We start from the raw sequence: 13,689 nt of genomic DNA, 5'->3' as shown, positions 1-13,689 counted from the left end.
GTGCTCAGAGCCATTTGAACCATTTTTTAAAATAATCAACGGTCCAAGTATTACGTCATCAGGAATCCCTGCCCACACACTGATGCTGAAATTAAGCGTTTCCGGACACATGTCCACATAACATCTTTACTTTATTTGTGTGTGAGGAATGTTTCCTGAAAGTTTGGCCACCCTGTATATCACTCACATAGGAATCGTGAGGACAAGATTCGATTAATTACAGACGCACAGAAGGATTTAAACAATCATTTTCCCGCTTTCTACATGTGAATGGAAACGGAAGGAATGTCAGTGAACTGGTACCATGCACATCACAGAGGTTTACAGGCTATAGACGTAGAAGTTAATTTTGCATGCCTTGGAGGATGATGCACTAAAAAAATTCTTTCCTTATGAGTTGTCCACACAAAGAAAATATATTTTTTGGGCTGTCGGGGCTCCTTGATGCGTTTACCCCTTTCCACTTTGGCGCTGTTGCATCGGGTGGCGTCAGCAGTGGGGAGACGGGCCAAGCCATTGGGCGTCGAGCGGGGGCTCCGGCCAACGAGGCGCTGCCGCCACTGCACCGCCGACCCGCCCCCCCCTCGCCGCGCACACACCGGGCTGGAAGGCGGCCGCAGTAGCTCGGAGACCACAGAAGCAACATGGCGTCTTCTCTGAAGTATACACACGCAGTGGTGTGTCGCATACCGCTCTCATTCAGGACGCGAGCCGAAATCGAACTCGAGGAAGCGAAGCGGCAACATGAAGCCTACGTGCGACTTCTACGCGAGTTGGGTCTCGACGTAATCGAGTTGCCACCGGACGAAGCGCAGCCAGAATGCGTTTACGTAGAGGATACGGCCGTCGTATGCAACGGAATAGCGCTTATCACCCGACCGGGATCAGCGAGTCGCACGAAGGAGGTGAGCAAACGCCAGTGTTGCGGCGTGTGCAGGAGTGACGTCAGTCATTACAAGCAATTGTTTTATTCTGGTAGACGGGCGGGAATCTCGTGGGGTGTATGTAGCACCCTTCCCAGATCTGGGTCACGGGGTTGGAGCTAGAAAGCGGTTGTGCGCATGCTCGATACAGAGACGCCTTTAAAGCTCCATAGGGTAGTTGTTCATGACGTTAAAATTAGTGCGCTCCGATCAAGTCCTCACTATCTAGTCGCGCCTTTTCTCAAGTGGGTCAGAGACTGCAGCACGAATGACATCACCGGCACAGTGATGTCATGTGTGCTACTATCGCCTGTTACAGCCGATTGATGATCTCATACAACACTTCCTTTCACTGTCTGTTACAGGAAATAGTAGCGCACCGTTCTCAGTCGACTTATTAAAGGGGAGCGGACTTAACTGTACCTTAGCGGATCGTGAATAAATCGTCTCGGACTTGGGGTGGATATTTTGTTGTTACCAATTCATTGTACAGATTTGAAGAAATTTTTCCCACGAATTCCGTACGTAAAAGTAAAATTAAGATTACATCAGTTTACTTTCGAAATGAAATCGGATTTTTGGTCCTGAATTGTATGCAATAAATCAGCATAGTTCTTGTCAAGTTAATGCGATGCAAGTCAACACTGACATAAAACATGAAAACCCTTTCCTATTATTGCTATCTGAACAAATAAATGTTCCACAGATAATCTCATTTTTGTAGGTTCGTTAATTTAATATAGTCTGGTTTCAACCTACAGGTGGAAACTGTAAGAGCAGTTTTGAAGAAAGAACTTGACCTTCCAATTGTTGAAATTGCAGATGAATCAGCAAAGCTGGATGGTGGAGATGTCTTGTTCACAGGTACAGCTACTGTTTGGATTCTTGTTGGTGCTGTAAGTGTTAAGAAAGTATTATTGAACACTGCCCATACATGCAGTTGTCTATACAGCTATCAGGGGAGAACAACAGAGAAAACATGCATTTTCATACATTTTCAACTTTGTGCGAACCATTTTGCATTTCCACAAGAAACTGGGTGAAGGATAAATAGTAAATTTCTTTCATAGAAAATCTGTTATTTCATTTCGTAGTTCATATCAAATAAACATGACTCAACTAAAAATGTTTTGACAATTTGAAGTGGCTAGTTATTTTGCATTTCATATTTAGATTTCTCATTCATGAACTTAATTAGGCAATGAACAGCTTAAGTATGTGACAGCATTTTCTATGTAACTCATCTACAATGATCTTGTTGAGATGTTATGTTTTACATCTGTGTACTAGGCTGTAAAATGATCTGACTCCTGTTTTAAAAGTTGAATTTGCTTTGGTAATGTTGGCTGCTTTTACTTATAATATTTGTGATGTGTAAACATTTTTCAGAGGTTTTTAGATGTAAATATAATGTAACTGTAATTGTAATTGCATTGAATGCAGGTAATTCATTTCTATATTGGAAAGTAAATGTCTTTACATGCAGCTTTTCAAGGTAGATTATCCAGATGAATAACATTCAGTGGGTTTTTATTACTGTAAATTTTATCAGTGTTAATTCGAATTGCCTAGATGGCTTTTGCTCTTTCATATGTTTTTTTGCACTGATAGAATACATTTGTTTCTTCCACATTCCATTTCTAGTAGTCCAGCACTAATGGACAACAATCTGCTGCTTTCAGAATTGAATTATTGTAGGCTATATCTACATTTTTCAAAAAAAAAGTACTGAGTAATGAGATATTTTATGTGCAGGCAATTGGGGATATTTGATTGTAGGTGATACAAAACCGAAAAATCTATTCCTGAAAATCAAGGAAGGGAAAAAGTCAACTAAGTTGTGGAAATAACATGAGAAAAGTTTCTAATTTCGTAGTGCTAACAGTTTTCTTTGTGAAGTTCCCTGTGAGGGTCGGTCATTTACTTGCCTTATGCTGCTTTCTTCTTTCATGTGTTCACAATTGGTAAAATGATTGTTTACTCTAGAGGGTAATATGAAGCTTACAGTCATTTGTTGAATAGGTGTATTTCTCATGGCTTTTGTATTATACTGATGAACAAATAATGCTACATACTCATATCAATCTCTGAAGTTTCTATGTCTGTTAGGGTTGACAGTTATGAGGATTTATATTTTGTTGGACATGTGGCTTACATTGGCCTCTTTTTGTCAGTTTTGAATTGTATGATCTAACTTTTCACCAAACCCATCCTTCAATTTTACCTCGTGATACAACCAGTCTGTCATTTGTAGGTCGCGAGTTCTTTGTTGGTTTGTCCGAATGGACAAATGAAGCAGGAGCGAGAGCTGTGGCAGCGGCATTTCCAGAATTTCCCTGCACACCGGTCAAGGTGAGACCTTGTGTAGACATCGATGACACCTTCAACTTAGACATGATACAGGTGAGAGTAAAAGCAGGGGCAAAAACTGATGGCATTGGCATGGAGGATTTCCCCAGCGCACAGATTGGCACAGTAGTCTATTGGCTCTTCATCCATGAATTAAAGCATCTAAAGCAATTACCTTAAGTTTTGAATTTATTTATTTTGTGCTACACCTGGAAAAAACTATTACAAGTGCTACAATTGTTTGGTTAGTTTCGTGTTCCACAAATTAGTGTACTATGTCATAATGATGTGAAATGAGTCATTTTATATTCACATCACAAATTATTTTTTAAACATGGCTACATGCTGACCAGTTAAAAGATTTTTTATTTATTTTATTTTTTAAAGAAAAGCTCATAACTTGAATATTACCTTAATATGCCCCTACAATATGATTTTGACAGTCTAAGATTCTCTTTGAATATGAAGTTGATAGTGACATAAGTTGTGTTGCTTTCAAATCTTGGGGTTCAAGAAGCCTATGCTAAAGTGCAATGCAATATGTGGCTGACTGCCATGAAATGTTAATATTTGCAAACCAATTTGGAGCACAGTAGTAAATGAACGAATAAGGTGCACTTAAATATATGTATCAGCTGGAGAAGAACAGAAAATTGGGAAATCCCCAAATAAGTTGTTCAATGAAAAAGTTTCAGTGTATTTTACTGCCATGCATATCACAAGAAAATATTGTCAGTTATTTTTAACATCTCTGTACCTATTCATATATGCATCAGAGCAAGCAGAGGTCACTTTATAAGGACAATACACCTGCATAACCTAGTTTCCTCTCATATTTTATAATGTAGAGACCCAGACTTTGAGTAATTACTTCACCACACTCATATAAATTTCAGTTTTATGAAATCCTGAAGTAAATAGTACAGTATGCTAAATTATAATTGTAATCATTTGAGACAGTCATTGTCAAATGAACATTTTTATCACGATTCTCTTAGACCTCATTGGAATGCTTGTGTGCTGCCTCAGTGGTACAGATAGTCAAACCAGTAGTGTAACCACATCAGACATGTACCTGTTGTGAGGCCTGACTAACATACGCTTCCTTGAAGACTAGCAGCAGCACTTTTAGTAGTTGCAGGGGCAACAGGCTGGACGATTGCTCATCTGGTCCTGCAACATTAGGTAACATGGCCTTCCTAAGTTGGTACTGTGCTAGGGCTGATAGCTAGGCGAAACTACAGTTTCTTTTTATTTCATGAAGGCTTGAAGCTCTGTTGTATGATGATGGCATCATTGTGAGCAAAATATTCAGGAGATAAAACTGACCCTCTGGGCAAGGTCATCTCAGAGGGTGATGTCATTGAGAGAGGAGGGTAGGGAGGAGGGGGGGGGGGGGGAGGGGAAGAAGTGGCATTCTACTAGTCATGACATAGAATGTTAGAGAATTTGAAAATAGAAATGCATTTGTTGGGATTTATATAGTGGGTGATGCAGTGGTAGGCGTAACAATGAAAAAGAAAATAGAAATTCAGGTGAATTTCCTGAAACAGTGTAGTGAATATGTTATCGTAGCTAATCCAAAGACCCACCACAGAAGTACGACTATGTATTCCTACTAGCTCGCAGATGAGGAACAGACTGCCATGAAACAAAAATTATTCAGTGCCTTAAGGGAGACAGAAATATAATTGTGATGGGGGACTTTAATTAGATAGTAAGAAGAGGAGGAGAAGGAAAGATAGTAAGAGAATGTACATTGGAGGAGATGAATGAAAGGGGAGCTGCCTGACAGAATTATGCACATTCCATGATTTAATCATTATTACTTGATTTCAGTATGAGAAAAACAGATAGTATACCAGAAAGAGTCTTAGAGACACAAGAAAGTTTCAGATATACAGGGTGATTTTAATTAAAGTTAAACTTTCAAACCACTAGTCAGAATCATGTCAGATTGCAACGGAATATTTTCGAGAAGGGGGAAACATATGGCACAAGAAAAATAAATAGTTACAATATTAACATTAGATGGCACTGTAGACATCGTAATTTAATAGTGCTAGACTACAAATGACAAATGAATCATACAACAATGACTAATGTGTACATTAGACATTAAACAAAGTGTACTACTCAGTGTGCATGGGTGTACAGATGTGATACTGTTAGTTATGTAAGCCCATCCGCCACGGCAAGGTCATATCATATTGAATCGGAAAAATCAGTTTTTAATTGTCCTGTTGCCAAAAACCACATAAAAAGCATAGCTCAAATCAGTTTTTAATGGTCCTGAGGCCAAATACCACATGAAAAGCATCAATCAAAATCAGATCAGATTATTACCTTCCATGTGACTGGTGCAAAACATGTTCAATATGCTGTCCACCATTTTCTGCAACAAGTTGAAATCGAGAAACAGCATGTTCTGCAACTGACTGAAGTGTTTCTGGGGTCACGTTCAGAATGTGTTGCACAATGCATGCCTTCGATGCAGCTAAGTTTGCAGCCAGAATGTTGAACACAACATCTTTCAGGTAGCCCCACAGCCAGAAGTCACACGGATTAAGGTCAGGTGACTGGGGCGGCCAGGCTGTAGGGAAATGGCAACTGATAATTCTAGCATTTCCGAAATGGTTCTAGCACCTGCTCAATTGAACTTGCAGTGTGTGGAGGTGTGCCATCTTGCATGAAAATGATTCCATACACACATGCACGCTGTTGAAGAGCTGGTATGACGTGATTATGCAAAAGACACTCAGTGCTTTCCAGTGATGGTACAGGTTACAGGACTGGAAGCACTTGTCTCTTCGAAAAATGTGGCCCTATGATAAATGATGCCGTAAACCTGCACCACGCTGTGACATATTCAGGATGAAGTGTTACTGGGTGATGTGCGTGTGGATTTTGTGCTGCCCATATTTAACAATTCTGTGTATTGACACATCCTGTCAGATGGAAGTGGGCTTCATGTGTCCACAAAATCTTCCACTGGCAATCGTTGTCCACTTCCATCTGAGCAAGAAATTCTAAAGCAAAGGTCTCTCTTACTGGCAGGTCAACAGGGTAATTTGGAATGGATGGCAAAGAAGGACAATTCATAGAATTTTACGCACTGTGCTCACGGGTATGTCTAGTGCTTGGGCAGTTCTCCGTACACTAAACATTTGCACACCACTGCTTGTCTCCTTCTGCATTGCTGTGGCTACTGCTTCCACTGACTTTTAGTCAATTCGTTTCCTCCCTCTACCAGGTTGCATGCCAAAAGAACCCGTGTTTTCAAGTTTCTGAATCATTTTCTCCAGACCCATGGCAGTCATCAGACCAATGCCTTTTTTCCTAAAACCTCCAGTGTCCAGAATTTCTGCAGAGTGACATGTGGACAGTCATCATTCTTGTAATACAGCTTTACAAGCAGAGAGCAGGCAAATGTCGCAGAAATGAAAGGAGGAAAAACCGTGTACGCGGTGTGTTTATACCAAATTCAATGGGTCATCTACATGACAGATGTTTTGATTTACATATTCTGACACATACAGCGCCATCTATTGATCAATTTTCATACGATTTTTTCTTCTTCTGCCTTACGTTTTCACCCTTCTCCAATAATGTTTCATTGCAATTTGACATCATTCTGACCAGTTGTGTTATTTCTACAGTGTTTTGAAAGTTTAACTTTCATTATAATATCCCTGTATATATTATGTAATGATAAAATCAAATAATGGAAAATCCAAGATGGGATAGTAACAGTCTGAAAAGGATAATTACTACTCATCACATAGAGGAATCATTGAGCTGCAGTTAGGCATAATGACAAAGAATGCTAGGTATATTCCACTGTTGGACTAATCCTTCAATGTATATCAAATACATACACATTTACACAAGCAAGCCCAACTCTAACACACATAGCCACTGCCATCTTCATGTACTAAATTGTGCCTTAGTGCCCGGAGACAACAGTGGCTGTATTTGTGTGAGTTGGTCTAATAAGAATGTGTGATTTTCTATGTCTGGTGAATACATTTGGCATTACATGATGTTGAGAAGGAGATTTAGGATTCAAGTGCTAAACAATGAAACATGTGCAGAAACAGATGTGGTCTGTGATCATGGTTAAATTATTTTGAACTGAAGATCAGAACTGAAGAAGTGTAGGAAATTGAGGAAATGGAACTTGGATAAGTTTAGAGAGCTGCTGGTATTTAACAATTGGGCAATGATTGATTGAAAAAAATACAGTGAAAGAAAAATGAGTAGCTTTAAGAGATGAAATAATAAAGACAACAGAGAATAAAGTGGCCAGAAAGATGAAGCTAAGCAGAAACACTTGAATAACAAACACGACTTGAAATTTAATTGAGGAAAAGAGAAAATATAAAAATGCACAAATGATGCAGGCAGAAGGAAATGTTAATATCTGAAAAATTAGATTGACAGGAAGTTCAAAATGACATAGCAAGAATGATCAAAGGGAGTAATGCAAAGCTGTAGGATCATGCAGTGTTACGAGAAAGGTTGGATGCCACATGTAGGCAATACTAAATACTAACGGGAACACTTGGATGAAAACAATTCATTCAGTTGATTGTTGGAAAACAATAGACTCATTTAGTTGAGGTTTTATGTATTAGTCGAGTTTTTCATTCGACAATGTTATACAAAGTATACATAGCTACTCTCAATAAAGGCGACATGTTGAGTTACAGACAGTCACAACAAAAAGACTGTTACACATTTAGCTTTTCTCTGAAGCTGTCTTTAGAAAGGAAAACACATACCACCACACATTATGCAACACATGATCACTATCTTCTGACAAAATGCGACTGTCATGTTGTACAAAAGTACCAATTTGGATTAGGTTGGGGAAGGGGGAGGGATAGGATTGTATGGGTAGGCGGAGAGAAGTCAGTGTTGCTTGGCGGAGCATGCAGGGATTAGATAGTGGCAGGGCAGGGCTGTGAGGTGCAGCGTTGGGAAGCTCTGGGTTAGATAGGCGAGGGGAGAAGGGTCTTGGGGAGCATAAACTGGAGAGGAGCAGAAAGGGGGAAAGACCAATGGGGTGCATTGGCAGTGAGCTGTCCACAGTGAGGGGACATGAATTGGGGGCAGGTGATAGCACAGGGGGAGTGGAGACTGTTAGGTTAAGGGTTTGGAGCAATAGGTTACTGTAAGTTGAAGTTGCGACGATTTTGGGAGTGGAGAATAGTTGAAAGGATAACTGCCGTCTGCTTAGTTCAGAGAGTAATGGATGAATAGCCACCTCCAAACAATGGCCAAGAGAAAAGTGGACCACCCTGTGACACAATATACAGCTGAACATAACATGCATGATTTCAATGGCTTCTTCCCAACCCAGACCATCTGAGTCCTCCACTCTGCCACCAACTCTTTTGAACTGCACCAATCAGAGTTAACCTTTCAACACATTCTCCGTTCCCGAAATTATCCTGGCCTCAATCTACGGTAACCTATTGTCCCCCGACTGTGCACCCAACAGTTTCCACCCCTTCTGTCATGTAATCTCCTGTCAATTCACGTCCCATCACCCTCACTATGCACAGCTCACCGCCCGTGCACCCACTGGTATTTTCCACTTTTTTGTTCCTCTCCTTTCCCACTCCATGCTGACTTCTCATCTCCACCTGTACTCTGCTATCCCTTCTCCACATCACTCCAGGTTGCTGCTTCTGTTCGATGTACACAATTGCATTTTGGCCGGAGGTAGTGGTCATGTGTGTCTGTGGTGTGCTTGCTTCTGTGAATATCTGCGTTTTCCTTTCTGAGGAAAACTTTGGCTGAAGACTCAATATGTAACAGTCTTTTCATTGTGCCTGTCTGCAACTGAATTTCTCATCTTTATGGTGAGTAGCACTCTATCCTTTGCATAATGTTATTGATTTTCCAACCTAGACTGTCCATTGCTACAGTTTTTCATTCATTCTTTGGAGTGAAAGCAGCCTGTGGGAGCAACCAAATGAAAACAGTTGATTCAGTCAGTTATAGTATTATGTATCCCTTCTTTATCATCACCTGTCATCGCTGTTGTTGCTGTTCCGATATTTGCTTTATTGAGTGCCACTAAGTAGCTTTCAGTTCATTTTTTTTTTTGTCTTTGTTTATGAATAGGTATTTTCTTAACAGTGAACCTTGTGCCTGGATCAGAATTCTGAAACACTCCACGGTGTGGGAATAGAAGCAGCCTTAAGTTAAATTCAATGTGATATACAGTATCTTCAAATATGATTCATATTATGAACCCATATTAATTAAAGAAGCTCAAATAAAATTTACGAATGATAACAAATATTTCCCTACACACTTCCAGAAAGTAACAGCATATACTTAAACAGCAAAAAATTTAATAAATTGAATCTAACATGCTTTCTGTTCGCATCACCTCAGCATTTAACAAAACAGAATTATCGGTGATGGGTGCAAACCAGCAGGAAGAGAGAGACAGAGATATAATAAATTAAAGAGCATTTGTTCTTTTATTTAAACATAAATTTATAATGTAGGACGAGTTACTAATCTTTTAAAATCAATCAAAAAGCCATACTTAATGGCAGGGGTATGAAAAATTTGTGTTTAAGTAAATAAATAGATAAATTTTGAAAATACTTCATTTTTAAAAATGAGTTTTTTATTCACCTTGTTTTAAAATGAGGTACATTATTTATCTTTACAGGAGATGATTACCCTACTCATAGTTGTTGTGTAACTGAATAGGCTGAAAAACTAGTCATTTTTGATAAATTACTGAAAAGGCTGAAAAAGCATGTAAGTCAAATCATTCAGACCCAAAACTAAGTGAAAATATGCATACAGCTGTCATATTCTTGTGCCAGTCAGTTATCTCAATTAATGAAATCACTTAAACCTGGAGATTCATGTAGCTGATGTGCCCACAGAGACGAAACTGACTGGATTAAAAAAAAAAAAAAAAAAAAAAAAAAAAAAAAAAAAAAAAAAAAAAAAAAAAATGCTGGCCGGTTTGTTGTTAATATCAGTCAGCTGTTATAGTGTAGTTTGAGCTTTTATAAAGGAATTACCAAAGAGTTTGACAGTATAATATAGGTCTAAGAAAAGAAGGGAAGGCTGTTAGGTGCAAGAAGGCATTGAAAGGCCTAAAGTGAGATGAGGTACTGCTGACAGGTACGAATATTACTGAACTGTTATCCTAACAAATCATGATTGCAAAATGCTGAGTTTTTTTATTGTGTTTATTTATTATTTTCAAAAGAATGGAATGACTTGTATAACCCCCCATGGTGAAGATTAGCTTGATTGGACAATATCAACTTGAACACAACTTCGAAGTTCGGAACTTGCGCATATAAAATGTGGAAGGTTATCTACCACTCCTACAGAAACCATACCACAGGTACGAGAGTTGAAGGACATCAATGGGAATCAGTGGATGAGAAGGAAGTGAGCCAGAGTTATAGCCAATTCCAATGTTATTCAACATGTACACTGGGCAAGCAGTAAAAGAAATAAAGAAGAGATTTGAAAATGAATTAAAGTCCAGGGAGAGAATAAAAATTCTGAGGTTTGCCGACAACATTCCTTCCCTGTCAGAGACAGGAAAGCACTAAGAAGAGCGGTTGAATGGAATCCATTTCTCAAAAAGATGCTAGAAGATGAACAACAGTGAAGTAAGACATAGGTAATCGAATGTAGTTGAATTAAATCAGGTGATGCTGTGGAAATTAGATTAGGAAATCAGACATTGGTTGGACAATATCAACTTGAACACAACTTCGTAGTTCGAAACTTGTCGCATGTAAAATGGAATGTGCAATAGCAAACAAACTTTTCTGAAAAAGAGAAATATTTTAACATAAAATATAAATTTAAACGCTAGAAAGTATTTTATGGAAGTAAATGTCTAGTGCATAGCCTTATAAGGCAGCAAAATTTAGATGATAAATAGAACAGACAAGAAGTAAATAGAAACTTTTGAAATTGCTAGTAATGAAGATTTCTGAAGGTGAAGTGGGAGATTGAATGATTGAATAACTAAGGAAGAGGTACTGAATCAAACACTGGAGAAAGGAAATTTATGGCACAGCTTGATTTAAAAAAGGGCTTGGTTTATTGGATACAACCTGGGCCCATCAAGGAATAGTCAGTTTGGTAATGGAGAAAATTATGGGGGGCGGGGGGTTGCAGTAAGCTTGTGCATTTAGAAAGAGGAGAGGGAGGAGGAGGAATTAAGTTCATATAACAGAAATAAAATATTGAAGTATTTAGCAGATTTTTATTTGTTTGTTTTAATTTTAGCATGTTTTGACTTTTTTTCTCAAAAACTGGCAGTGAGACAGTGTCACAAACAACTTCTTCCGTGTTCATCTCATTTACAACTCAGTGTTGTGATTCTCCGCTGTACACCAGGGAAAAAAAAATGAGTGGACTGAAAGTAAAAGGAAATGACTTGAGAAAATCAAACAATTTTAAATTGACTGTATGTCCACTTGTTATTAAAGTTTTATTTAAAAAGGAAGGTATCTTTTGATGGTATTATCTTATAATTTATGGATGAAGTCCAATAGACACATTTATTTCCATTGCTGGGCTGTGTTTACAGAATGCCACATCCCTGCACTAGTTGTGGAGTGTTGCTTCTGTTCTGTTACAGTGCTTGTCATATTGCCAACACTGATGGCTCTTATGATGATGGAGCAACATATTCAGGTTGCTGTAGTGTTCGTGCATTAATGCTTTTTGCTGGTACTGGTATAGTCACAACAGCGATTTTGTAACATTTCAATGCTACAGTATCTAGAAAAAGCACATGAACAAGTCTCAACCCATAGTAGACTGGAACAGTTGAAGAAGAGTGAGTGCGCAATAACATGTATTTCTTTTTGAATATTTAATAGGGATGTTTATTACATAATGTTTTATACTCTTTGGTTTTTAACTGCTGCTGTATAAATGAAGCTATCACTTATCAATCATATCACATGTAGAGAAGTATCATTGCTTCTTGTAGAGAAAGATCTTAATTCTTTATTTTACTCCTCTTTCTATGTCTCTTCTTTTTATCCTTTTCTTCTTCCCTTTTTTTCATTGCAGTTGTTCTGTTTCTATTGAATTGTATTTCTTATGCTTTCATTTGTTTTAAATTCACCTTTGGCCTCATCAGCTTTAACCCTCCATCCTGTGTTATTTTATGTTTTTTAAGAAGCAAGTATGATTTTTTGCTCATGTTCTACTTATTTAACCAGTTTAACATAATTTCAAGTGCTGTTTATTGTTCAGACGAGATTCCTTACATAAGAATAAAAAGAAAATTTGAAAATATATTGTGTCTCGGCTTTCTGTTTATCAATTAGACTGTGTGTGATAGCACAAAATAGCATCCAAATACGGATGATCCTTAGCATAACATAATTTAAATTTGCAGGAGTGAAATCAGTGATCTATTCTGGTAGACACGATGTGTATTCATTAAAAGCTGTATTTTTGGTAGGAAGCAGAAAAGTGGTTTCAGGTCCTGGATATTTATTATTCCTCATTCTAGTAGTAGCCTCATCACCACTGGTTAAATGTTTTATCACATGGTGGTTCTTCTGATCAGCAAAAGATCAGGGAATCACTAAATATTGCCAAGAATTTATAGTTTGTGCTCAAGCAGATGGTAACGAGGCATTTGAGCACAAATGGTAGGGAAAAGGGAGAGGGGTCATTATACTCACATTTTTGAAAACCAGTTTTCAACATGCTTGCACGTTTTTTAAGATTGCTTCCACAGCTGCTCCTTTTAAATACACTTCTGGAAATGGAAAAAAGAACACATTGACACCGGTGTGTCAGACCCACCATACTTGCTCCGGACACTGCGAGAGGGCTGTACAAGCAATGATCACACGCACGGCACAGCGGACACACCAGGAACCGCGGTGTTGGCCGTCGAATGGCGCTAGCTGCGCAGCATTTGTGCACCGCCGCCGTCAGTGTCAGCCAGTTTGCCGTGGCATACGGAGCTCCATCGCAGTCTTTAACACTGGTAGCATGCTGCGACAGCGTGGACGTGAACCGTATGTGCAGTTGACGGACTTTGAGCGAGGGCGTATAGTGGGCATGCGAGAGGCCGGGTGGATGTACCACCGAATTGCTCAACACGTGGGGCGTGAGGTCTCCACAGTACATCGATGTTGTCGCCAGTGGTCGGCGGAAGGTGCACGTGCCCGTCGACCTGGGACCGGACCGCAGCGACGCACGGATGCACGCCAAGACCGTAGGATCCTACGCAGTGTCGTAGGGGACCGCACCGCCACTTCCCAGCAAATTAGGGACACTGTTGCTCCTGGGGTATCGGCGAGGACCATTCGCAACCGTCTCCATGAAGCTGGGCTACGGTCCCGCACACCATTAGGCGGTCTTCCGCTCACGCCCCAAC

General features: G+C 39.3%; 1 protein-coding gene across 2 annotated transcripts in view; it reads left to right on the top strand.

Moving 5' to 3' along the window:
* The first annotated feature begins 598 nt into the window (after positions 1–598).
* LOC126268371 (N(G),N(G)-dimethylarginine dimethylaminohydrolase 1) overlaps positions 599–13,689 on the top strand; it is a 61,470-nt gene continuing 48,379 nt past the window's right edge. Inside the window, exons 1-3 of one of the 2 annotated variants that reach the window (XM_049973906.1) lie at positions 599–905; positions 1,685–1,787; positions 3,178–3,275. In XM_049973906.1, the coding sequence (XP_049829863.1) occupies positions 645–905; positions 1,685–1,787; positions 3,178–3,275 (462 nt within the window). In that variant the 5' untranslated portion in view covers positions 599–644. Of the gene's footprint in view, positions 906–1,684; positions 1,788–3,177; positions 3,327–13,689 lie in introns of both variants that reach the window. The other variant, XM_049973904.1, reaches the window with a different exon arrangement.

This window comes from Schistocerca gregaria, chromosome 1, assembly GCF_023897955.1.
Source record: "Schistocerca gregaria isolate iqSchGreg1 chromosome 1, iqSchGreg1.2, whole genome shotgun sequence".
NCBI lineage: Eukaryota > Metazoa > Arthropoda > Insecta > Orthoptera > Acrididae > Schistocerca > Schistocerca gregaria.
The sequence above is the reverse complement of the archived record's forward strand: the minus strand, read 5'-3'. Positions and strand labels throughout refer to the sequence as shown.